The 27,672-nt window shown below is 43.5% G+C and overlaps 1 protein-coding gene across 1 annotated transcript in view; it reads right to left on the minus strand.

Annotated features, from left to right (window-relative positions):
• DMRT1 (doublesex and mab-3 related transcription factor 1) overlaps positions 1–27,040 on the minus strand; it is a 64,300-nt gene extending 37,260 nt beyond the window's left edge. Inside the window, exons 1-2 of the mRNA XM_040090060.2 lie at positions 26,756–27,040; positions 23,709–23,892 (exon numbers count right to left, since the gene is read on the minus strand). Coding sequence (XP_039945994.1) covers positions 23,709–23,892; positions 26,756–27,040 — 469 coding nt within the window. The remainder of the gene's footprint in view (positions 1–23,708; positions 23,893–26,755) is intronic.
• Between the last annotated feature and the right edge of the window lie 632 nt (positions 27,041–27,672).

Consider the following 27,672-nt stretch of genomic DNA (forward strand, 5'->3'; position numbering starts at 1 on the left):
GGCTACTACTCCCCATTAAAAATACTTGCACCAGGAAGATGACGTCTTTTTACACCCAGATGACCTGAATGAGGGGATCAAGATTACTCTTAGTTGGATCACAGACAGCACTAAGTCAGGTGGGAGTGCTGATCTGCTGGAGTTCAGGAAGGCTCTGCAGAGGGATCTGCACAGGCTGGATCATGGGCTGAGGTCGATGGTGTGAGGTTCAACAAGGCCCAGGGCTGGGTCCTGCCCCTGCGTCACAACAACCCCAGGCAGCTCCACAGGCTGGGGCAGAGTGGCTGGAAAGCTGCCCACAGGAAAAGGAGCTGGGGGTGCTGGTGACAGGGACTGAACAGGAGCCAGCAGTGCCCAGGTGGCCAAGAAGGCCAATGGCATCCTGGGCTGTGCCAGCAATGGTGTGGCCAGCAGGAGCAGGGCAGGGATTGTCCCCCTGTACCCGGCACTGGTGAGGCTGCATCTCAAATCCTGTGCTCTGTTCTGGGCCCCTCACTCCAAGAAGGACATGGAAGTGCTGGAGGGAGACCAGAGCAAGACAATGGAGCAAGGAAAGGTCTGGAAAACAAGTCCTATGAGGAGGGCCTGGGGGAGCTGGGGTAGTTTAGCCTGGAGGAAAGGAGGCTCAGGGGGACTCTCTACAACTGCCTGAAAGTAGGCTGTAGCCAGGTGTGATTTGGACTCTTCTCCCAGGTACAAAGTGGCAGAGTGACAGGAGACAGCCTCAAGCTGTGCCAGTGAAGGTTGGACATCAGAAGGAACTTTACAGAAAGAGTTGCTAAGAACTGGAATGGGCTGCCCAGGGAGGTGGTAGAATCACCATTCCTGGAGGGTTTCAAGGACTGACTGTATGTGGCACTTAGTGTTACAGTCAAGTTGACGAAATAGTCATGGGTCAAAGACTGGACTCAACAATCTTAACAAGTCTTTTCCAGTCTAAATGATTCTGTGTCTCTGATTCTCTAATACACAGGAGAGAACAGCCACCCAGAGTGCCAGCAGCTAAAAGGAAGAGGGGAAGAAAGTAACAGGTTTTTTTGCAACTTTTGGAAAGGTCTTATGCACTACATTTCCTAACAGGGGAGAAGATGGGTTAGGCTGGAACAGAAACTGACCCATAACCACCCACCAAATCACACAAGCCTTCCTGATAGTCCTGATGCCTCTGCGACATTCTAGAGGCTGTGAGTGCTACAGCTTCCTCCTGAAAAGCAGCAGTGGCAGTATCCTGCTGCATTTAAGAGAAAAAATAAAACTCTTTTAGATCCCTCTTTTCTCTTTCCAGCTCCTATCTGTGGTTTGGGCTACCAACCAGTGGCACAGAAGGTGCGCTCGTCATACATCTTCCTTCATGCAGCTGCACAACACCCACCAGTGGTTCAGAGTTCAGGGCTGCTACAAACCCACCAGAACTCTCTTCTGCTTTATTTTGGCTGTTACTCCATGCTCCAATAGTCTTTACACTACTATCAGCTGCTATCTCCAAAGCTGGTCTGCAGAGCTGGCTCATTCAGCCATCCATATGCATAAATCCCCAAGCACCAGCAACTTGGGGCATTTTTCTCTTATAAACCCAGTGTTATGAAATCCATGGTCCTTGGCACACCATTCTGAGCTGCAAGGCCATACAACAGAGATGTGCCCCAGCAGATTAACATGAAAAACAGGACCAAGGTTAAGAAAGCAACTTTCAGCTGATTTCTTTCATTCTTCCAAATGTAATTCAACACAGCTGAATGGCTCTCCTGGCAAGAAAAGGGTCCTCCCCTGCCTTGGACCTTGCAGCAATACCTGCTTATCAAGGTGCAATTTTTGAGAGGAATTAAACTCTCAAGAAGGCAACCCCTGCTGCCCTGTCAAGCTCCCACTCTGCCCTTCCACCTGCACTTTAAAATATGAGATCTGCTGCAGGAGCTGGGCTTATGCCTTCACTCTCTAGATGGAAAAAGTAAGAAGGGCTCCTGGGCCTTTCCCTTGCTATTACACACAAACTTGAATATTTTTGTTATAAACTACTCAAAACCCAGGCAGGAATGAGTAAATAAAATTTAATTAGAACCCATGAAAATTACAAAGTAAAAGGGGGAAAGCGCTGGGAGCCTCCTGGGAATCCTTCTGCCCACCAGAGGCTCCACTCACAAAATGGCCTTTTATACCCTGAGAGTACACCAGCCTCATTAATATTCATGAGCAATCCTTAGATGTCCTTCTGGCACAGCCCACAGCTTTGCCCATATATGGATACTTGGCTCCTCCCAAGACCTGTCAATCAGTCATTCCAAGCCTTTCATCGGCGGAGCCCTTCTCATATCCTGATTGGTGGTGCAATGTCACCCTGCCAGGCCTCCAGCAACAAGTGTCCCCCACTCCCTGCTGCCTCTGACAAGGGGAAAAGAAAATCCCTGCCCCACATGTTTTACAGCCCCATCAGCCAGAGCTGCCAGGGGGAGAACACAAAAGGGTTCAAAACTATACTGGAATAACAAAAGTACATGTCCGAAGAAGTGTAAACCCCGACAAAACTTCTCCCCACCGCACCCAACAACTCTTCTGCATTTGCATGAGCCAATCACCACACCTTATTCATAACAATCCCCCCTTTTTCTCTTGATACTTCATTTATTTGGCTCATGCAAATGATTCTCATTCCCAATTTCATTACAACACTTGAAATTGACAACCTAACAAAAAACATATTTACTTGAAATTGTCTAACTTAACATCAACCATTTTACAACATTTGGTAATACAATACTAACTCATATAATGTCTAGTAAAACCAACCTCTCTCAACTGGTTCTTTTTATTTCATTATATCGCCCTGAACTATACTTGGATGAGTCCTAATAGCATCTCTTGACATGGTAAAGGGCAGCAAAAACCCTGGGCCTCCTTGAACAAAATGACTGATGGCCCTCACAACATGGGTAGTCCTCTGTAATAAAAGGCATGTGGCGAACAAAAATGGAAGTAACAGAGATCCGGTATGGCTTTTACTTCCACCTATCATGCCTTATGGGGTTGCTACTCATTGCAGGTGTGTATGATCTTCTTGCTGGCAAGCACAGAGGCCAACCCGGTCTTGCCCTCTATCCTTTTGTCATTTCTGATAATTTTGCTGCTTTCCAATTTTAGTCGCTTTCAGTACTTTTTCCATTATGGTCTTTTCCTGGGCCTCCGAGCCCTTGCCATTCGACAGACACTAGTAGTCTCCATCCACGGAGAAAGATAACCACAATAACACATGTTGCATGATAATGTCAATACATTACACCCTCCCCCTTTTGACTAATATGATCCTGCTCTTTCTGCTGGGAGCTGAGGTGTCTCTCCCTGGTGTGAAATCAAGGTGTCTCAGAGCCCATACAAACTTGGCTCTCCTTCCCCATTGCTCGTGGTCCTTGAAACATTCATCATATTATTTGGATCATCTCAGCTTAATCCCCGTTGATGAGTTAGTTTTGTCAGCTGGTTCAGATGTTACAGTCCACTCCTCAGGTTCTTCCACAGGTCCTTAGACTCGGCTAGCATGGGTCCACCCTCGTTCAGCAGTTCTGACAGCCATCTCAGTTGTTATGAGCACTTGAAAGGGACCTTCCCTTTGTGGTATCAATGGTTGTTCATTTCAGGATTTAATTAACACACAATCCCCAGGTTTTATGTGATGTATGTTGAAGTCTAGAAAGGTAGTTTGGGGAATCGCTCATTTTCTTAAGTCCTCTAAATTCTGGACTATGGTTTTAACATATTTAATGACATTTACTTCCTCCTCCTCATAGGTTGCAACTTCATGGGCTGAAGCTAAAAAGAGTAACTCAAACGTCATCTCATAAGGGGATGTACCTAGGCTGGATCAAGGTTGAGCTCTGACCCATAGTAATGCTAGGGGTAAACATCGTATCCAAGACATTTGAGTCTCAATCATTAACTTAGTCAAGGTTCTTTTAAGGGCCTGATTTATCCTCTCAACCCATCCGGAACATTGTGGATGCCATGGTGTATTTAAATCCCGTTTTATTCCCAGTGCTTGGACTACCTGTTGTAAAACCTTGGAAGTGTGACACCATATCTGAATCAATCCCATTCACCATCCCATACTGGGGAATAATCTATTCCAACAGTATCTTGGAAACAGTATTGGCCATGGCCCTTACAGCAGGTATAGCCTTGACCCAGTGAGTCAAATGATCTGCTACCACCAGTAAGTATTTCCATCGGTGGATGTGCGGAAGTTTGGTGAAGTCCGCCTGTATACTTTGAAAGGGTTTTAGGGCTAATTCCTGACCTCCTGGGGTTACTTTTCTCATCGCTTTTTTGTTCACTTTTTGACAAACTCCATACTTACCAGTTATCTGTTTTGCTATTCCAAAGACTCCAACACACCCATAATTCTTTAAAAACTCATCACAGAGAGCTCAGGTACTCCAATGGATCTTTTGGTGTATTCTGTGTAACACTTCTTTGGTAAGGGGTCTATTTAACACTTGCCTTTTGTCTGGGAGCCTGCAGATACCTGCATCATTCTTCTCTGCTTGTATCTCCCCTAGTCTCTCCTCTTCTTGTTAACTAAACCTTGAACTCTCTGATTCTCTGTCTTTTGATGTTAGGACTATCATTACTCTCTTTTCCCCATTTTCTGTAGCATCCTTTGCTTCTCTTATAGCAAGATTATTTCCTCTGATGTCTATGGCCACTCTCTTCTGGTGCCCCTTAATATGGATACAGCAATCTCTTCTAGTAACCTCAGGGCCTCCAAAACCTCTAGGATCAACTTTTCATGATCAGTCCCTTCCTTCTTGAGTTAACTTTTCATACAAAAAATTAACAGCCTGGGTGTATCCCTCAATTCACAACCAGCAACATCTTAGTAATCCTAAAATCTGCCTTCTTTCTTTCTTTCTTTGTCTACTGGCTACTCCAAGCCAGAATGTGTTACATTGGGTATTTCAGATGAGGTATGCAGCTAGGAAGGACCCCGTAGGTTCCAATAGGTCTTTGCACCTGACACACCAAGACAAATCTTGTTGACTTCCAGAATGATAACCTTAGACCCCTCCGCCTTGGTCATGAAGAAATCAAACTACCTTAGGGATGATGTAGGGACTGACTGTATAGTTTTTTGGGGTTTGGGTATCCCAGACTACCAATACAACTCACAAAGGAGGTTTTCTTCAATGGCGGTTAGCATCTTGCTTTATAGGATTACCCTCAGGTGTTAGAGAAAGGACGCTACAGTCCACTGGCCAAGTTTATTTTCAGGTCCTTCACTCTTTTGGTGCAGTCTGCCCTCGACCAGTGGTCTTGAGTTTGTCTGTTGTTATTGACACCTGAAAGGGACTTTCTCACTGTCATTAATAGTTGGTAATTTCAGAATTTCTAACCCTTGATAATGTGAGAGGAAAGAACATCTTATCTACTTCTGGGATTTCGCAAACAACGTGCTGTATATGCCTGATTTGATGCAGTGCTTTAATGCCAACAAATAGGCACGTGCTCACAGAACCCTCCATCACTATCATCAAAGATTCCTGCACTGGAGGATGCCAGCCTCTCCTCATAGATGGGTTGAGTCTGAAAACAGGCAGCGCTTTCCAAGTCTCTAACCTGTCCTCTTTACATTTCGCTTACGTTTTGCACCAGTTCTTGAGCTCTCTTGAAATTGAAATCTAGTGATAGATACTTTTAACAACTCATGTCCCCTCTGGTCTTGTGCTCGGGAAATTGCCTGGGCCAGCTGTGATTTTCTAGAGTACACTTGAAGTGTCTAGAGGTTTTCTTCTTCCACATAGCTTCAAACAATTATAGAATGCCACTAGAACACTGTATGCTGCTTCATAATAAGAAAAACCAAGAGTCAAGAGATCGCTACCTTCAACTTCAGGATCCAGTTTTAGAATTTCATTATAATTTTATTTAAAATTTTAATTGCATGAGCTTAATCCCTTACACTCTTCTGAGGAAGCAGGATATTAGCCAACTCAGACTGGGTGACTTCCACTTGTTATTTTAATTGTAATGGACCTCATGTCTAGTTTTCCCTGATTCTCTGGTCCTGCCTATCAACTGGGTTTATTTTCATCATCTTTTAATTTGAAGAGTATCACTATCATTTCCCCTTCTTTTGGCAATACCCCAATTCCTAATTGTATTTGCAAATCCCTTGCAAAAAAAAAAAAAAAAAAAAAAAAAAAAATATATATATATATATATATATATATATATATATATATATATATATTCATCCCGCCTCCCAGTGTTGTTAATACATTTCCTATTTCCACTTTATGGTCTCCCCAGAAGCCATTTCATTTACTCCCTTGGCTCCTGCATCAATCAAAAAAAATCCCTTAAATTTTCCCTTGGGGACCTAAATGGTAAGATTATCAAAGGCTTATGATGACATCTTATTGCCCCCTCACCCCCAACTGCTTCTTTTGTGCTTTCTTAAACTAATCGCAAATCTCCCTCTTTTTAGGACAATATCTCTTTAGATGTCCCCTTTCCCCACAGTAAAAACATATGAAATTTTGGTACTGGGTTTTTGTTATCATTCTTCTTAATCTGTACCTCTTCAATGACAGTACCTCTTTAGATGTCCCTTTCCCTCACAATAAAAAAACTGAGACCTTGATCTTGTCCTTTGTTTCTTGCTCTGCCCTGTTGGTCACTGTTCCTGAATATCCCCTGTTGACCCCCCTCCCTATCTTGCCTACATTCTGCAGACTGATTCCCTTCTTTTATGGCTTCTACCATAACTTTCATCTTCTCCTCCTCCCTTCCAACATAGACCTTTTGAGCCTCCCTCAGCAGTTCATCCAATCCTCACTCCTGCCAATCCTCAAGCTTTTGTAATTTCTTCTGGATATCTGGCCAGGCATGTGTGACAAAAGTAACCTTTAATAGTATCTGGCTGGCCGCTGTTTCCGGGTTGATGCCAGAGTACTCTCTCATAGTCCTCCTGAGTCTTTCCAACCATTCCTTGGGGGTTCCCTCCTTCCCCTGCTGCTCATCAAAAGCTTTATTCATGTTTCGATTTCGCAGAGCAGCCTACTTTATTTCTCTAATTATCAGTGCTCTATAATCTTCCAAATTTTGTCTCACCTCCTCGTTGTTGTGGTTCCAGGAGGGACATTGCATGGGCGCCTTTTCTTCTCCATTCTGTCATTTATTCTGGTGTTGTCGACCCCAGATTCTTATAACTGCTATCCTGATAATTTGCCTTTCTTCTGGCGTAAACAGTATGCCTCAGATGGACTGCTTTTCATTCCAGGTATAGGTGTTCGGTCCTAAAAACTGATCTACCTGTTCTGACAAACCAATAGGATCATCTAACAATCCTTTCAATTCTTTCTTACGAAAGAACCGAAAAAAATTCCTGCTGCCCGGGGCTTCCCCACCTTAGTCTTTTGCCTCACGCCAGAGGCTCCTGCCACTCCAGCAATCTGCCCAACTGTAGAATGTCCCCCTGCTCCAATGGACTCTGGTATGGGCCCTGTGTGAGGCTGCTGGAGCTGCGGCTCCCACACATGGATTACAGGAACTGGCCAAAACTCTCCTGTCCACCCATGTTAGGTCAACATGCACGTAAGAACAAACAAAAAAAAAAACTGCAGAAAAAAAAAAACCAAGAAAACAGGAATTTTACCTCTGCTTTGTGGGTTCACCTCATTCCCGGTTATCCTGCTCGGGTCCAAGGGCCCACCAGAGGCCCAGGGTGGGCCGTGGAAATTGGCAGGGCTGGCCTTCACACACGAGTGCCCCAGGGGTCCTTGGAATCAGTGGAATTATCCCGGATGAGTCCCCAAAAATTGTTATAAGTGAAAACCCATGAGGGAATAAGTAAATAGAATTTAATTAAAACCCATGAAAATTACAAAGTAAAAGGGGGAAACACCACTGGCTGTTTGATTGGACTCCCTGTGCCCACCAGAGGCTCCACTCACAAAATGGCACCTCCGCCTTTTACACCCTGAAAGTACATCAACCTCATTAATATTCATGAGCAATCCTTAGATGTCCTTCTGGCACAGCCCACAGCCCATATATGGATACTTGGCTCCTCCCAAGACCTGTCAATCAGTCATTCCAAGCCTTTCATCAGTGGAGCCCTTCTCATATCCTGATCGGTGGTGCAATGTCACCCTGCCAGGCCTCCAGCAACAAGTGTCCCCCACTCGCTGCTGCCTCTGACAAGGGGAAAAGAAAATCCCCGCCCCACACGTTTTACAGCCCCATCAGTCAGAGCTGCCAGGCAGTAACCAAAAAAGGGGAGGGGAAGACTGAAGGGAGAACTCAAAAGGGTTCAAAACTATACTGGAATAACAAAAGTACATGTCCGAAGAAGCATAAACCCCAACAAAACTTCTACCCACCACACTCAACAACTCTTCCTCATTTGCATGAGTTGATCACCACACCTTATTCATAACGTTTTGGAAGTTGCAAATACGACACGATCAAAAATGGGACTGAGCCTGTACAAAGAGGTCCAGAAATCAGAGTAACAGTAATAGTAACAAAAAAAGAAAGCAGTTTAAATTCTCACTCAGATTCTGGAACACTAAGTGTACTATGTAGGGCCATCACAGGCTCTCCATCCATGAGCAACACTCTTGCAGTGAAGACAACAGTACCTCTTCATGCAGCTGTGCCCTTGGATCTCTTCAGTTCTTTTCTATGTCTTTACTAATTCCCGTAGAGAACCGATGCTACTTTTTTTGCACTGTGTACACAGTATGAAATATGGCCCACTCTTTCATAGAAGATCAATATGATGCACAATAAATATTGGTATTGATCTTTCAGTGTTGTAGACGACTCTCCAGCTCTATGGCATATTAATAGTAGTTAACCAGTAATTCATTTCAGGGTGTCTGGTATTTTCTTTTAAAGAAGGTGAGTACTAAGGGTCAGTTACACATATACGTCTTTTACATTCAGTAACCTATGATGGGCTCCTGCCTTCGCTTACCAGAGCATGGTGAAAAACAGTGGTCCAGTCCTTAGGTAATGTAAACCAGTCTCAGACCATTTACTTCAATAAAGCTATGGCAATTTACACAAATTGCGGATATGCATGGCAAAATCAACGCCGAGGCCAGTATATAGATCATTTGGGAGGAGAAAGGCCAGGTAACTTACAGGAATTTCCTTCATCATCTCTTTCTCACAGATGCAAACGTGTTTTTAAGGATACATATACTGAGAAGTGCAAACACAGAAATTTGAAGGCTGCATATAAGTATTTTCTATTCCTACTGGTACTGTTAAGTGCCTTTACATCTTATATGCTAGCAATGGTAATTTACGTATGTCTGGGTAAGCCTCTGATATGAGGTCAAATGACATCGAGTCCATACTATTAGACTTTCTTAGCACATAAAACAGGGTGGTAGCACCAAAGTGCTTACTGGGAATGGTTACTGGACCACACAGAAATCTGTGGGACATTATTAGTCAGCTTATTTGTGACAGATGCACACTGGTATCCATTTTATAAATCAGGAGAGCAGAGCCACATTTCAATGTCTGGGAGCATGCCATAGCATGGTTCAGTTTAGTCACGTGGCGTTACACCAGATGGAGAGTAGTCTCCATCTGATTGTGCATTTCAGAAAAGAGATTTGTATATGCATTGTGGCAATTAAGAGAATTCCACTGCCTTCATTTATTGGCATGTGTTCTTATATAAACCAATGGTTAACAGTTTTCATTTTTTTTCTATGCCTACAGAGACTCTGTACATACACAGCTGTGCTGTTACAAATACAGAACTGTGACAACTCAAGCAATACAGTGACTCAAGGAGCAGATAAGGCACTGCCCAGTAAGCAAAGCTCAGGTACTGGTAAATTTACATTTCCTGTAGTCTTCAATTTAGAGTGACTGTTTTCACCAGTTAATATTTCCTGCAACCCAACTTCTGCAGCAGGGACAGCTATACCATTAGAACACACACACACACAAAATTATTCAGCGAGGTGTTTACCTGACTTCATACCTCAAAAGAATCTTGTATTTGTACCTGACAATTTCTACTTGTTCAGTACATAAAGCATTGATACACTCCTGATAGCTAGTTCAGCAATATTAAGTCTTGCAATGCATTGGTTTAGTTCAATTTGTATCTGGCTTTGAGGTTGGACAGTAGCCTTGAACAAGGCCAATGTGAAATCACTCCCTAACATCATAATCAGAAACTCTGGTACAATGTGTTTCTCCCACCAGACAATCATGACAGAGCTATTTCAGATGTCAAAGAAAGCTGGCACTATTACTTTCTGCTGAGAAACGCTGCCTCCCAAGGAACAAAACCTACACACTTGCTCTGTCTTTGAGAGGAGTACTTCTGTTCTCTTCCCATTAGAAGTTGTGGATTATCTTTGGTTCCAGCATTGAACTTTTAGCTTGATATAAAGTTAATGTGCTAGACAATGTTCATTTCAGGCAAGGCTGTGGGGTTGTGTAATTTTCTGCCACCCCCAAAAAAGGCCATTATCTGTAATTACCCATTACCATGCATAATTATTTCTTCTATTCTGGTCTATGGCCCCCAGGACTTCATGATGTTACAGCTCACTGCATTATCTTATCAAATTTGTTAAGGAAGCTTTTTTGACCTTTTGAGCACTTGTCACAGCATATACAAAAGCCGGCAGTAAATTGTCTAGAGCACGTAGCGTGTGATTTATTATTTGTACCTTGCATAGTGATACTGTACAAAATATTACACATGAACACCTTCCCGATTCCCACTCCCTGGTTTAGATAAAGTAAGAAAAGGAAAGGAAACCCCTTCAGTAACAGCAGGAAGGGAATAGGAAAAGGCTGTAGTCTCTCAGTGAGAATTTAAGGAGCATGACAGCAACAAGCAGCTAAATTGGAACATCAAGCTCTGAAGAAGATCCCAGCTGCTCTCCTCTCCAATGCCACCATTTCTCCTTCTCTCCTCCACAGAGTCTATTTCATGTTGTTTTCACAACTTTGTAACCTGCTGACCCCTCCTCTTTCACACCTAGTCCCTTTACTGCTCCTTTATTATGCAGAACACAAACCACGCCACACCCCATTCACAGCTTTGGTTAATGCAGTATTGGTTCCCGAGAGACAAATTCAACCCAATATGACATTCTCTGGGATTGTCCTTTATGGATACCGATGTGAATGTGCAAAGAACCAGGATTTTGTCTTCATTACCCTCAAAGCTCCCAGAAAAGGACCAGGCAGTGATCAGCATCCCAGCACTATCTGCTTCAGTTAACAGCTTCACTGCACTGCAAGTCCATGTAGGACACTCCTCTTCTTCCTAAGGACACTGGAACTGGAGATGACAGAGAAGCAGGGCACTTAAGGAAACAGGAGAGATAATGCCCTGTTTTCCTGACTTTTGTCATCCCCTTTGTCCCCTACTTTTCAATACACTCTGGAGGGTGCTTTATTTTAAAACCTCTCTTTTAGGTGCTTCTGTGTGTAAAACTCTCCACTCACATCCCTATCTGCAAAGACATATTGAAGAAATTATGACCTAGGCAACTGTAGTACAAAAAAGAGGCTTTGGTGGTTTTGAACTGCATAGTTAAATAAACAGACTTCCCAGGAATCAGAAAATCTGGGATACTTTTCTAACATCACGACAAATAAAATTAAACATCAGGGATTAAGTATTTACTTCGGACTAAAAGAGCACAGTATGAATTGCTGTGGCACAATGTACACAGAATCATGCCTTTCAATCTGTCAGTGAAAGCCTTTTCCCTCAAAAGCGGACTGAACCAGGAGACCCCAGACTCCTAAAAGCAACCCTGAATTCAAAGGCTAACAGGGAGCTACTCAAGGCACTACTGTGAAGATAAAACCCTTCTCCATGTTTCTCCGCAGTTTGCAGATCTCTGGCCATTCACTCTGCGTTGCTTCTCAGGCAGTGGGGAAGTGGAGACCACTCTGCAACCAAGATGAGGCAGCAGAGGAAACAAGCAGGGTCTGCAGAGCAGGAGGGGAGACTGTGCTTGTACCCCTGTCCTGGAACCTGTTTTCTGAGATGTATGGGGCTCTTTTACTCTCATTCTCCCATGAAAAGCCGTATCTGCAGCACTCCCAATTGTTTTGACCAGAAAGCTTTTCAGAAAACTGTCTCTTCCTCCCTCCATCAATTGCCAATGTGACAGCCCTATGTTGAGCTCAAACATGAAACCCGGGGGTTTTTTTTCCCCTTTTTGTTCAGATTACCTTCCCAGACAGCCCTAGGTATGGAGCTGTGCTCTAACATCTGTTAGAGACAGAGATGGAAAAACATCAAGTACCAGCCATATCAGACATAAGGGCTAACAACACTTATTTCTCCGGTTTCAGAATATTTAGCATAGCCAAAATGCTTTACTGACACCACAGTACCCCTCCAACCATGACCAGAAACATACACAATTCTTCTCAAAGCAGGACTACACATTTGAAAACAAGCAAACCAACAAACCCCAAAGTGTGTGGTCTAAGGATTCTGACCCTCTTGTGGGCCTCTGGCCTCTTCCTTGGAACTGAAATGTACAAAAACCAATCTATTCCACTTCTTTATCAGGCTATACCTTATAACCTGCCAACTCCTACCATGCTTTTTACCTCCTCCCACCACAGCAAGACAAAACAACCAGTCATTGCAGCCCTCCTGCAGTGGGTCTGACAACTAGGGCTGTATGAAAAATTCATTGCTAGGTGCAGCTTCTGGACTGTCGAGTTCAGCCAGCATTATCAGTGAGGAGCTGGAGGAATGGCACCAATGTCTGTGGCATAGGGCATGCTTCTCAAGGGCTACTTGACTGGATAAACTCAATCTCACCCAGAAGGAATCAATATTGTTTTCTTCTCCCCTCTATAAGTAACTCCAGAGTGGTCTTTGAGCAAAGTGGCATTTACCTAGTTCTACTTCTGAAGGGCTAAACTAGCTCCAAGTGAGACAAGAGATTTTAACAAGAACAAAACTTGCCAGAAGGAGTCTCTCTAGGATAAATTTTATGCAATGGGGACAACACATTTTGGGGAAAGTTGGGAGACTTCAGAACAAAGGTTATTTCCTATAGATCTTCTTAAGGCTTATGGTGAATTCACAGGACTTTGCATCCCCAATGTTGTTGCTGTTCACAATACCAAACTTACCCCATGAAATAACACAGAAAACTTTAACTGGAGCTGGCAGGGTCTCGCAAAGGCACAAGCAATCAGAACAATCATACTGGATTGTAAATAAAGGTTATCTAAAGGGATCACTAAAGTGTAAAATAAACTGCTGACTTTCACTCCAATGCTTGTTCTCTGGTCTTTTCATCATTCCTTCACCTCCTGCCTGAGCTCTTTCAAGTTCAAATCCAGGTGTCTGGGTCCAGACCATTGCTACATCCTCACCACTAGCTACAAAGAGAAACCTACGGAGCAGTATGAACAGGGAAACAGATGTACTTCCCTTGTTCCCTCTCCTAACCTTCCACTGGTTTTCGTTTAGTGATGCCCTCCCTTTCAATATTCATTTTAAGCCCACTTTCTGGTATGTACTATGCTCCCAGGGAAGGAGTCCCACTAGCACTAGTTCCATGACCATCTCACCAGCTTCCCCAAACATATACCTGCCTAGAAAGACTGTGCCAGTTTTTGCTCATCCTCTTTCACCAGGAACCACTAACACCATGCACAGTACCCCGCCAGGATCACCAGCTGTGCAGTGACAGTGTTTCTTCGGGATGGACTTCCCCATTTTTCACTTCTGGTATGGGTTAAAATGGCTTTTGCTTGCATGTGACCAATCATCTAACCAAGCCTCCCTGAAGTGCACTTCTGCCTTCTGCAGTGCTTGCCAGTACATGCACCTTTGCATCACCTACCAACACCACCTGTGATGATGCCAGATTTCCTTCCAAGATACCAATGGGATGATTACAGCAAAGAGCAGGTCCCTGTGAGATGCCTCCAGAAACACTACTGTGTTAAAACTCCCCACTCAGACATACAAACGAATAGGATCATTTTCTTTAAAACCACGTAACACAGACAATACTTATTTTCTGTCAGTTCACGTTCCTAATCAAGATGCCAGGGGATACAAAAATCAAATGCCTTGCAGGATTTGGATTGCATCAGTACATCACTTCATCGAACAATTCTGTAACGATAAAAGATTACCAACTTGACAGAATCTTTACCCATAAACTTCTGTTAATTCATGCTGTGTCAACATCATTTAACAGCTGCATCACTTCCCTGGAACTAGAATGTCACCGTCTCCATCTACAGCTATAGAACTACCCATCTTTTTTCAAAGCAAGGACCAGAAAAAAATTACTGAGCATTTCTTCCTATCTTCCATATGTAGAGTTATTATTCCGTAATGAGTGAAATTATTGCTAACTCTGTGTGTATGTTTCGAACACAATTCAAAAACCCTTTCAATTTCAAGACTTTTGCTTAATTTTAATCTTCACACAAACATTTATTTTTTAAAAGAAAATGTGATTTGTGCAAAGACAAAAAAAAAAAAAAAAAGGAGAGAGCAATTTCATCCGGAAGACTGCAGCTTGGCGTAGTAAGTTTCTCAGTCCCAGAAAGAGCTCCAGTCCAGATCCACGTAACAGAACCCTGAAATACCTCTGATTTCAGTAGAACTGGAGAAGGCACATTTTGTTCACATTTAGTGTACACTCAATAAAAATGATCTGCTGCAAACATTTACTGTGCAACAACAACAACAATCCTCCTAATATGGCAGTAGAAATAAAACCTACAGAAAATAATATTTTATTTCCACAATTAATTTAAGCTCCAGGCTTTAAATAAGACATCTACGGCAGCAAATTCAACTTTCAATGTCTCTGTCACTGACTACAACAGAGTAGTTGATCTTTTTATGTGAGCTGGGGGGTAATGCTTGTTCTTTCTTTTCTTGCACTTTTGGTCATTATAACACAGCTGTAGTGATCATATTCAAATCTTTAGCAGAAAAAAATATGAAGGGCTTTGGTGAAGAAAGATGTCTCAAATTTTTGAATATGGCTTTCACTCCATGAAGGTGGTAGGCACTATTTGAATGCTCCAGCATGTCTGTCCACACTGAACTGAGACAACAGGATTATTTACATATCTGAAGTTATTAGCATATGTGACAGCTAACAGGATCAGGACCAATAAAATCAGTGCTTCAGAAAATTAAGAGCATGAGAAACAAGAACCATTTTCAATCTTCAGTTTAAAAGATTGGAGTATGACTACTGTGTGTGCATATCTATGTATATATGTTATTTTTCGCCTTGAGATTTGAGAAGGAAATTTAGAAAGAGTTAGCTCTTTGTGTTCATGCTACCAAATCCAACATGCTACTAAAGTGAGTAATGGAGACAAAACTAAAACCACAACTTTTAAAAAACAGGGGAAGAAATTAAAAATTATAGGAAATTAGGAAAGAAAAGCAGATTTCTGGACAGTGATGGAAAACAGCCCAGACACCTGCAGGGGCAAAGAAGCAAATTCAGAGGAGGAGAAAGAAACTCGGTGCGGATTAAATCTAAAGGGGTTTAAGTCATTAACAAGAGATCAAAGTAAACATTAGAAGGGAGGGAAAGCTTCACAAGTGTCTGAGATAGAAGAACTTGGAGGAAATATGACTAGGTTAAAATCACTATGGCTCACACTAAAAATAATAAAGGGAGTAGGATGATGGTTGGAATTAGCTGGAGCCCATGCTTGCTTGCAAGCTATTATGATGACAGAAACCCCAAAGTTTCTACAACAGGCCAACTAGGAATAATAGGGGGGCTTTTTAATTCTAATATGTGATGCACACACTAAAAGCAGGAGTAGTGAAAAAGCACTGCAGACATCCAGCAGGCCTGAGTGAGCAAGCAAGAATCACACAGATGTGAATAGCTTTTGCACATGATTGCCAGCGTTGCATGGGTGCAACACTTGCACCCACAAAATCGGCTTCAATGCAAATGCAAATTGGTCACTAATGAATGTTCATGCATAACTGACAGAAATGCACAATGGCTGGAACTACAGCGGCTTAGCATCTGCTGAGGGTTCAGTTGTGCCCATTACTATAGACACCCAAATAACCAAACAGTGGCTTATTCTGTAAGCAATAAAATAGCGTGAATAAAGACTGGAGACAGGAATTAAAAAAAAACCCCAGACATCCAATCTCACTGCAAAGAAAGTCAAGCTCAGTATTTAAAAGGCTCTCTGCAACCTCTTCAAGAAAACACAGGACAGATGTGCACAAACAGTATTTCTTATTTAAGTAAAGGAGCTCTTCACAATCCTGATTAAGACTAGCAGTTTCTTCAAACCCAGAAGAAAGTTCAGTGAAGTTCAATAAAACAGAGGAATGAGAAGAGGCACATGAAAAAGCATTCCTACAAAAGAAAAACACTCCTACAAAAAAAAAATAGAAATGCAAAAAGAAGCATTTTAGTTCCCATGTTATTAAGTGACAAATCTACTGTAAATGGAAAATGGTTGAACAGGCTGAAATAGGAAGTTATTTGATAAATTAAGCAAATGAAAGCAGTCTTCAAGGTACAAGAAAGCATGTGAAACAAAAGGAGAAGCAAGAAATCAAATCACTGCTCGGTTAGGGAAGCATGCAGTACTCCTTCACTCCTCACTCATATCTCTTCTTTAAAACAAAGAGCCCCACACATTCAAAGAAGTTATAACAACTGTTTCAAGGACGCAGAAAGGAACAAGAGGTTAGCTGCAGATAGCAAATAATGTGCCCACGGATAGTAAATTCTTAGAAATTCTTAGTACATTTTCTGCTCCTGCTCCATTCCTTATCTCAGTGTTCATAATAACAAATGGAAAGCACAATCAGGCACAGATAACTCTCTAAACCTGAATGCACATATGCAAACGCCCGTGTTACAGAGGAAGAGCGTCCAAGGCACAAAGAACAATCGGATGTGCTGACTAGCCCTGTTACCTTAGTTGGGAAGAGAATCTGGTGCTAGGACTCCGTACATGGCAAAGTCAATCCAGCACACAGCAAACATCGCTCAGCAGCTATCCTGCTGTAACCACAGATCTATGTCTATGTGAAAAAAACTTGGACAGCAAGAGGCTGAAAACACAAAAACCCTACGGTGAAGTATTTTTGAAAACAAACAAACAAAAACACCCAACAAAAATCCAAAACAAAAATTCTAAAAACCCCCCAATTCTACTCCAAATCACGTTGGGAGGAAAAAAAAAATCTCTTCCAAAATGTGAAAGAAGGATAGAAGTAACTGCTGAGCTTCCTGTGTTTTGCCACCATCTCAGCCTTTCTCCCTCAAAGTAAGGGAGTGGGGGTAGGTCATTACAGGTCCCTGGCACACTGCAGAAACCTCTCCCCACCTCCTGCCTCTGGTGAAGACAGCCCTGGACAAGGTTTGGAATACCACTTGTACAGAAAAAGAAAAGCAATCTTCTCTGAGGTTTTTCCAAATCTGTTTACAGTTCTGTCTGTTTTTACACTTCCAGTGAAGCATCACACAGGACTGAAAGCCTGATAAAAGAAATAAAACTTCTTAATTCAGACACTTTGAGAACTGCTGCTAGTTCCACCCTGTTTCACCAATATGATGGAAATACCTGTCTCGGGACAAGAGTCAGTGCCACACTGAATTAACATATACAGCACTTCAAACATTAGTTTAAAAAACAGGCACCTACACACATGCATGGTGCAAAGCTGCACTAAGGAATATTGCTTGAAAACAGGAGCAGGAAAAGTGCAAGCTTTGCAAGAGAACTGAAGAATTAGCTGGAAACATCTAATCAGGGACGCAGAACCCTATAACATTATGATTTATTTAACACAGTCAAACAATGGCTAGAGGTAATGAATCATGTAAGAGATGACAAAGCTGCAGATTTCCGTCATCTACTTTAACCTGCACGTTGATCGGAGTTTACCCCCATATTAATCACTTGAGATCATAATCTAACACCCTCTTAAACAGCTCTCCTGATTATGCTTCACTTACCCCCTTGTCCTTATGCAGGTCACTCCACTGCTAATTGCACTACTAGTTAGGAAAAAAAGTGTCTAGTGTCTAATTTAATTTTGCTTTTTTTAGTTTCAAGCCGTTGCTCCTTGTTATGCTGTCTCAAGCACTGTAAATAATCCCTCCCCCTCCTCCATATTATTACCTCTCAAATATTTATAGACTGTTTATATCCACCCTTAGTCTCCTTTTCTACAAGCAATACATCATTTTTGTCACCCTTCCCTCTATCCTTTCAGATTTATCTATGTCCTTTTATAATGAGATGCTTAGAACTCCTCTACCGTTTTCCCAAGTACAGTGAACCCAAAGCAGTAGAGAGAAACTGAAATGCCCACCCCTTCTTGCTTCACAAGCAACTCCTTTTTACACAGCTCTGAGCAAAACCACATTCTTTTGATAGGAATTGAAAATTACAAAGCCACAGCCACCACACTGCGGAGTGCTTTGTTCACTGCACATTTGTATCAGTCCGGAATTTCAAAAGCCTATGAAGCATAAATTTTATCCTAAATCAAGGGAAAATTGTTCAAAGCTCCTGTAATATTTCCTTAGTCCTTGAAATATTTCCTTGAAAGAGATTTAGTAACTAAAAAAACACTACTACACAGGCAGAAGACCACTTCCAGCAACTGCTTCCCAAGACAAAAATCTAACTTGTGCTGTGGAAATCATGTCAGTCCAAGAGAGATAAGACAGTCCACAAACTCTTACAAGAGACACAAGCAAATGTGAATCTTTTTCTCTCGTCTTAACGGCAATGAACTGGAGAAAACCAGATGATGATCATGATGACCATGATGATGATGGATTAGTTATTCATAGGTGAAGGACACAAAACTTCTCTCTTTGCTAGCTGTTACAATCCAGTAAAGACAGGTCACTGTACTCCTCACTTTTGAACAGAGGTTTGCTGACTCTAGGAAAAGCCAGGGGAAAGCACCACGAAGCAATGGAAGGAGGTTGGCAGGTCCAGGAGGCAGCCAGCAACTAAAACTGGTAAAGAAGCAGCCATGTGTGCCGCAGGAGAAATCATCTTTAGGAAGTAGTGAGGAGACCAAGAGAAAAGCGAAGAGCAGGTGACCAGTGCAGACCCACCAAGATCTGGAGCACACAGCCGTCATGTTAGTCCTGGCACAGGCAGGCAAAGCAGAAAATGCTGCCTCCTTACCGCTCAGCCTTGTGGAGGCTGCTGCCACCTTAACTATCAATCCCCTTCACTACCTTTCAATCCCCACACAGATAATTCTTTGTTAAAAATCTACCATTGAGTATTACTAGGTGAGAAGAGTTAAGTTTTCTTTCACAGGGTTGCAAATGCTGATCAGTATTGAGGCTGGCTGAACTACAAATTTAAGTACGTTGACTTAATGTCAACGCAAGCAAGTAGAAATTTCAGAGATTCAAAGAACAGTCTAGTTTGGAAAGAATCTTTGGAGACCAGCTGGCTCAAACTTTGCTCAAACCAGAGCCAGCTTCCCAGCTGGATCACATTGCTTATACACCATCCAGCCCCCCCCAAGCATGGAGGCTCCAGAAGCTCTCTGGATAACCTGTTTCAACCTCTAAGCATTCTCACAGTGAAATGGCCACAGCAGTTTTCACATGATAAGTTAACTACAATGAGGCTTTTTTAAATGAAACTGAAATTCTGACAACACATTACATTATACTGTAAATACTGTTACATAGCTTTCTTCCAAAAAGAAAATGTCTCAATTTTTTTAAACCAGGCTATGATATGTTTCAATTATGACAATTTTTTTAAAACTCATCACCTATGCAGCACAACCGCTGCAAGATCATGGCATCAATTTTTGAAATCATAATACACCAATCAAGAAAGCAAAGAAAGAGTAAAGCAGGCATGGTAGGGTTTTTGCAGGGCACTACAAGTTCAAAGGGATCTCAGTACCATCACACATGAAGCACTGTATTACTGCTGACCCCACTATGGTCTGTATTTATGAGAAGAAAAAAACCCTCCCATTTGTCAAAGAGTTTCAAAGTGAAGGCACCACTTACTTAGAGGAGGGAAAAAAAAAAAAAAAAAAGTACTGTTTTATTTCTGTCAAACATAATAAATGTAACAAAGGGAAATAACAAATACAAGCTTACTATCCACAATTGTTGAAAATTTTGTTTGTCAGCCTGTAGGAAGGTGCCTGAATACTGCCATCATTGCAAAGACAACAAGGAAACTACCACAGCACAGGACCAGGACCTGGCAATTTGCACCACAGAGCAATCCCATCTATACTGGACACTTCTAAACTGGCCCAACAACAGTGCAGAGCAGCAGAAAGAATGGGTGCTTTTTAGCACCTTCCAATTACCTGGTGATGTATCTTGCAGCCACTCCACTGGCCAAAGCTAAACATGACCCTTAGGCTGTGACAAAGACAAAACATAACGAAGCAAAGGTGAAATGCATTCTCCTCCCTTCAGTGTGAGCAGCTTTCTTTTTTCAGTAAACTTTAAGGCGTTTTGTGACCTCATCTGCCTCCCCTTTCTGCCCCCCTGTGACTTGTAAGTATCCGAATGGCAGAGGTTCTGAACTGACACAAAGCAGTGAAGAACATAGGTATAGTAAAATAAGAATGTCTGAAAAACACATTTTACGTGCTTCACCATAATCTTTCCTAAATTTTGTGTATCCGTTAGCCTAACAAGATATACCTATCCTAGAGAAGGAAGGACACTTGCATCAAATGACCTGGGATAATGACTTTTGCTGCTCTGCACAATTCAAGGGCCATTTTTTTCAACAATCTTCACCTTTTTAAGGGGAAATGCACAGAAACAACAAATTCAATCTCTAAGACACTCTACTAATGCCCTGAGACCATGGTCTGTTCCCTTCCTACACCACCCTGCAAATTCCCAGTTTGCTTTTGAGTGGGAGCATACACTCCATCCAAAGTAAACATGCCTGACATGGTTAATGTTCAAACACCTATGCTATGACCACGATAATTCATTTTTTCCCCTTTCAAAAACAGTGTGTCACAATGGGATCTAAAAAACTGCCTCTGGTCTCCAGGTGTCATACTATTTCTGATCTGCTAATAAAATGGATACAGCAAGCAATGACTCTCTCCCTGGCACTATGGCTGATTTGTGTGACTCCTTCACACATAACTCCTCTGCTGGCAAACAATGTTCCATGTGATGGGAGTCCAAAAGAAGAACTGCTCTCATGAGCCAAAAACCTTAGAGGAGGAACAGAATTACCACTGTCAAAATCACCTCTTGCCCAATCTAATTTGAGTCACACAGGACATGCCGCACTCCCAGGAGAAACCTCTTCCCCTGGGGCTTTTAGGGAACTGCTGACTCCCCTTGCCATGAAGGATTTCACTTTTTCTGCTTGCTTTAATGATTACTGTAAGTTCTTGAAAAATCAGCACCTCAGCCTACCCAACCTGAGACAATGACACTTGCTCCAATGGGGTTTCTCATTTTGCTTGCAGTTTAGGGTTGCAATAAAATCTAAACCAGCGATACAAGAATCCATGTACCTGAACAGTACCTGTTCCTGAAAAAATCCAACATCTAAAGCCAGACCTTATGCCACATGGCAACCTCTCATCTGCAAAAAGAAGATTGTTATATGCTAAAAAGCAAAGCATGAGGATATTCAGGCTATATTCCTCACCAAAGCCTGTACTCAGACACCTGACAAAGCTACTCTACAGGTCTGGATAAATGCAGAGCACCTTCTCCAGCTTCAGTGTCAGCACACAGTCACTAGCATCAAGTCAAAACCCATGAGCACTTACACTGCCCTCAGCAGATGAACCTCCGAAAATTATTAGGGATGTAACTTCATTTATACAGTGTAGTCACCTCTGAGTGTGACTTGCTACTTTAGGTGCCCAGAAGCAGAACTATGAACCTAATTTTCTATTCATTCATATATGCTTTCATTTCTGGTGAATAAGGTTGACCCTGCCTTGAGTCTTGACTGTAATCACCTCTGGAGATGAAGCTGTGTATTTCAAATGTTGTCACTCACAAACAGTTATTTATTTGGACACAAATAATAACAGTTACTTATTTAGTAAAATGGTTGAGAAACAATGTATTTAAATTGCTCAAATTCTATTGTTAGAAAGATGACTGCTCGGATTAAAAAGAGTCAAACAATTCAAATTACTTCAAAATTAGGTGTTTTCTCTTTTCAAGTAGTTATTCAAGCATGTGAATTGCCTTAAGCTTGTTTGGTCAATGTTTTTCATTTAAAGACCATAATTTAATTCAATTAATTAGCAATTATTAAAATGGGATTAATAAATAAAATACTGTAATTTTAAAAACATTAAGGTCAAAGCTTATGCCAGTTTTGTCAACAGTAAAATTATTTCGTTCTTTGGCTTTTCTGTATAAGCAAGGATCCTCTCGTTCTCCTGAGTTACCCACCATCTCTATATATTACTGAATATACTACTTTAATCTTCAGCCAGCTTTTTTCATGTCTAGAGACAAAGCATGCAGTAATGCAAATATGAAAGGAGTAACTGCATCAATTCAAAGGTGACACTAACATAATGAAAACAAAAAAGCTAATAAAAAGCTATTTATTGCTTTATTAAGCAGTTCTTTTAAAAGCTTCCCAACAAAATTCCTCTACAATGGTCTGAAACTGCCTGTCTGCACTAGATCCAACAAATCTATCTGACATACTTTTAACGGCCTGCAAAACAGAATAGCGTCACCAGACAGACACACGCCCTGTCCTTTTATTAATTAATGCAAGGCACTGCCCACTTTAGAATCATTGTTCTATCTGGCAAGTATATTCACCTGTATTACTGGCATGTGTATAGACTAAAAAGAATGAAATTTCCTTTTCCTTTTATCTGTTTTGTTTGGGTTTTTTTCTGTCTATACACAATAAATCAATTACACCAGCTCCCTTCTTTCTTATATATGTTCAATCACTGCATCTGTCAGGCATAGTTAGAAAAGGGAAAAAGCAATTTGCATAGGAAAAAACATTTTGCCCAGAGTCTTTACTTGCCTAGCATCTTCAAATCCCATCTTTGCTTAGCTATGCTTTCATTGAATATAAAGACAAATACTGGTTTTTGTCGGGTTTTTTTGGGGGGGGTTGTTTTATGAGGGTTAAATGCAATACAGTAAGTTGTAGTAAAAGAGAAGGATTACATCACTCTTTCGTAGTTCATCACACCATACCACACAGAATCAATGTGTCACCTCATCATGTCACGTAATGTTGGCAGATCTCTGCTGCTGGGGTCAATAACATTACCTACATACTTGGCTTCTATACAGTTCTGAAAACTCTCAAATTTTGAAGAAGCTACACACACACAGCCAAAACCCACTTATTTTGACTGTAAGCAGAAGTACAGAGTTTGGGACAAAGGACAAAAGCTTCCCATAATTCTCTACTTGCAGTCACACACCCTACTGAATTTTTTCACAGCACCAGTCTGTGTAAAAGAAAATTTGATTTTCAAGTAAAAATAATAGCAAATTAAAGGCTGATACTGGATCCTTCCCTTCTGCTAACTGTACCAAATGTACAGTGCTGTTGTTGGGGAGAGGACTCTCCATAACCCTGCCACTGTAAAGACGGGAAGAGGGGTCAACAACAGGCATAAGCAGTGCTGGCCATGGCCCCCAGCCGTGAGCTTGGCTCTCTCAGCGCTTTACCTGGTGGTGTACTGGCTGCTGTCATGGCTGTACTTGTTGAGTGCATTGGGCTGCTGCTTTCCAGCGAGAGGCAAGAGCTGCCACCACTGTTCTTCTTAACAAACGTCTCAGGGACACTGGGCAGGGGCACTGGGTGGCTGATTCCCAGTTCCTCTTCCTGAGCTTGCTGTCTTCTTAGTGCAACCTAGGAACAAAAGACAAGACATAGGGCAAGCTCTGTGGTTTGGGTACAATTTATACTGGCAACAATGAATAACTCAGATTCAAAGTCGGTTTTTCACTCTTTGTACTGCAGAGTAGTGCTGATCATAGAATCATTAAGGTTGGAAAAGACCTCCAAGACTGCTGAGTCCAGCTTTCAACCAAATGCAACCATGTCAATTAAAGTACAGCACTAACTGCAGTCTAGTTGTTTACTGAATACCTCCAGAGATGGCTCCTGGGCAGCCTGTTTCAGTACTTGACAATCCTTGCTGTTCTTCCTAATGTCAACCTGAACCTCCCTTAGCCCAGCCTGAGTCCATTTCCTCTCATCCTGTCACTAGTGGCTGCCTGGAAAAAGAGGTCGACCCTCACCTGGCTACAGCCTCCTTTCAGGCAGTTGCAGAAGATCCCTCCTGAGCCCCCTTTCCTTCAAGCTAAACAAACACAGCTCCCTCAGCCACTCTCTAGGCCCTTCACACAATCCACACAGCGGGTAGAGAAGTGTACAAAGCTTTCAAAAACCAACCCCTCTGTGTGTCCAAGCACATATGAACAAGGCTATGAAATGCTGGTGACATACACATCTTCCTTCACCACATGAAGACGTGTTACAGCTGACTACACTCCCCCAACACAGCTGCTCTTGGTGCAAGCACACTCTAGAAAGTGTAGTCACTACCCTCCTCTCTGCTGATGCACAGCTGCTGAGGTTAAGTTAGACTGCTTGCAAGGCTCTACTGTGCCTCTTATCAATATAAAACAGCTCTTCATGAGGGCTTGTACCTGTAATCTGCTGCTCTGCCCAGGCACGCTAGGTTCCATACTGGCACTTAGCTGGAAATATTGTCCTTCAAGGGAAATTTCAGCATACTATACTCGCTGTACAGAGAAAACCATTAGGGAAGAAGCACGGCATATGTAGGGTACCATGCTGCAAGCATCTCACATTGAAGAGAGCTGGGCAGGCCTGAAGAACCTGGAGCTTCTCATTTATTTCCCAATACTGACAATGTTCCAAAGCCTAGCTGGCACTGGCCAAGCCCATAGGCGCTACACTGTCTGGACACGGGTGCAAAGAAACCATATTTGCTGCTTACAGACAGCCCTTTCTGCCTCATCTGAACTAGCAGATCAATTAAACACAATTGCACCCATGCCATACCTGTCTGGGGATATATATGACACTGCTACAGCTATCTACCCCGCAACTTGTCAGTTGAGTGAATGTGCATCTTTACTTGAGCCTTGGAAATCTGTTCCAGATTATAGATTGGGATAATTTGCTTTTCTGGCTGGAAATTCTCCTGGGTATCTGGGACAGGACTTCCCTACATTTTCATGTTCAACAGCCGCACTTTTTCCTGATACAGATGTATATAATTCTGTTAACACAGTTAGTATTAGCCCTTGCAATAAGAAACACCCCATACAGAAGGTGCAGACTTGCAAACACCACTGTAACTTTGACTTCACAAGCCAGTAACCTTGACCTGTAAAATTCCACCAGCATCAAGGGGCTTACTGCAGAAATATATCAAAAGGGGGAAAGACAGACTTTCAGTGTGTAACTCCTACACAGATAAGGTTTAGCTAGGGAGGCTTTCAAAGCTGCTTTCAAATACTAGGCAGAGAATACCCCCAGGAAGACCATCACCAGAGCCTGCTAGCAGGAGGCACTGCCTGACAGAAGCAGCTGAGTAGCAAAAGTGCCTGCATCGATGGGGACAGTCTGCACAGGGAACACGGCACTTTGTGCTCCCTTCCCCGAGGCAGACAGCAAAGGGATCCACGTTAATTTTTCCATGGTTCACACCAGGCAGAGAAAGTGCATGTAGGTTGGGCATAACAACAATTTCTGGACTGCCACACCACCGAAAAAGAAGGTATTGTTTAAATGAACGAAAACTTACTCCCATTGAGCTCTGAGGACCTTTTAAATACCCGCACTGAATAACAGAATAAAAAAAGCGGGGACGGATTTAATCCGGGGCTGGTTACGTTTTTAAAACCTGCCAGCCCGACACACATTTTATGCGGGATCACGAAGCTGCGAGCACTCATCAGCTGCCAAACTGATGGATGAGTCTGTATCACTCCCATCAGCAGCCCTAACGACTTGTCAATTATTTGCTGGCAGGGGATCATTTGCACTAACGAGGGCACGCAACCTCCCGGAGCTCCAAAAGCCGCTCCACTACACGCCCAGGACCCCCTTGAGTGAAGTTTAGCTTTGTACATCAAAATGTAAAATTCCTCCCTGAACAAAACCAGTTGGGATCTTCTCAAGCCATACGGGCACTGATCAGTTTCAAAAATTCTGTCTAGGAACCAGCCTTGAAATAAACATCGCAGGGATTAATACAGCCCAAGATTTACACTGACAGAACTGACTTCAGCTAGACTGCCCAACCAAGAAGTTATTCCTACCCTCAACTGGACACCGTTTGTTTTCTTAACCCTCAAAATACTGAGCCCTCGTCTAGATTTAAGATGATCCACCTACACAGCTATGTAAGAAGCTGCTCCCTACAAAATTTCGAACAACGCCGTTAAAAGAAGAACAAACAAAACAACCCCCAAACATTAAAAAGTTAGAAATGCGCACAGCGGAAGCCACCAGCATCGGGCAGCGCAACTTACACCGAGTCTGAAACCGCCGGCACAAAATATTCTCGATCAGCAATTTGCTGGCTAGAATATTAATTTTCTAGTTAAAAGCAAGCTGGAAAACGGCCACCGACGGCAGCTTATGTCCCGACGGGCCCGACCCTCCCTGGGCACGGCGCACAGCCCGCCGGCGGCAGCGCGCCGCCAGCAGCCCAGCCCGCCCGGGCACGGCTCACCTGCGCTGCCATGACGCGCTGCCGCTCGGCGATCAGGCTGCACTTGTTGCACTGGCAGTCCCGCCACATGCAGAAGCGCTTGTGCCCCTTCAGCGGCGAGGAGTAGCCGTGGTTGCGGCAGCGGGCACACTTGGGCAGTCGCGGCCGCTTCTTCCCCGCTGCAGCGGCGCCCCTGTCCGCCGGGGCGGCCGCCATGGGGGCCGCCGCCTTCCCTAAGCCGCTCGCCTTGTCCCCCGGGCCCGCGACGTCCGGGGGCTTGCTGAAGGCCGGGGTGTCACTGGGCATCGCGGCAGGCTGCCGGTAGAGCGGTCTGCGCGGTTCTGCCCCGTCCCGTCCCGCCACCCCGCGCGTTTTGGCGGGCAGCACCAGGCGGGCGTCGCCCCTCCTGCCGCGCCTCCCCCAACCCTTCTCCGGGGGGTTCTTGTGGCCGCAAAATCCTCGCTACCCCGAGGGAGCGGCCACCCTTCCCTCCGCGCTCCTCCCTCCCCCACCAGGCCGGCGGGAAAGGCGGGCCCTGTCCAGGCCGGTCCCCGTCGGATGCGGGGCCGGGGCGGCCTGAGGCCCGGCGGTGCCGCTGCCCGCAGCGCCCGCACGGCAGGATGCCCAGGCCCCGGTCGGGCGCGGCTCCGCGGCCGTCCCGCGGCCTCTGCCCGCCCTCCCTGCCCCGCAGCGGTCAGGGCAGACCGTGCCCATGGTGGTGATTTGCCGGACCGGGTCTGCGACAGCCAGGCGGAATCGATCCGGAGAGGCCACGTTTAAACCCAGTGGTGCCCTGGGTTGGGCAGGTCAGTTTTGGGCACACGGCCTGGCCCAGGCGGAGATGTGACACCCGAATTAAACACTCAGGCTGCCGCCGGTGAGCCGCTGTGTCGTGGGGCTGCTGGCGTCTTGCTGGACGGCATCCTCCCTTTACGGGT

The sequence above is a fragment of the Hirundo rustica genome, chromosome Z, assembly GCF_015227805.2.
Source record: "Hirundo rustica isolate bHirRus1 chromosome Z, bHirRus1.pri.v3, whole genome shotgun sequence".
Lineage (NCBI taxonomy): Eukaryota > Metazoa > Chordata > Aves > Passeriformes > Hirundinidae > Hirundo > Hirundo rustica.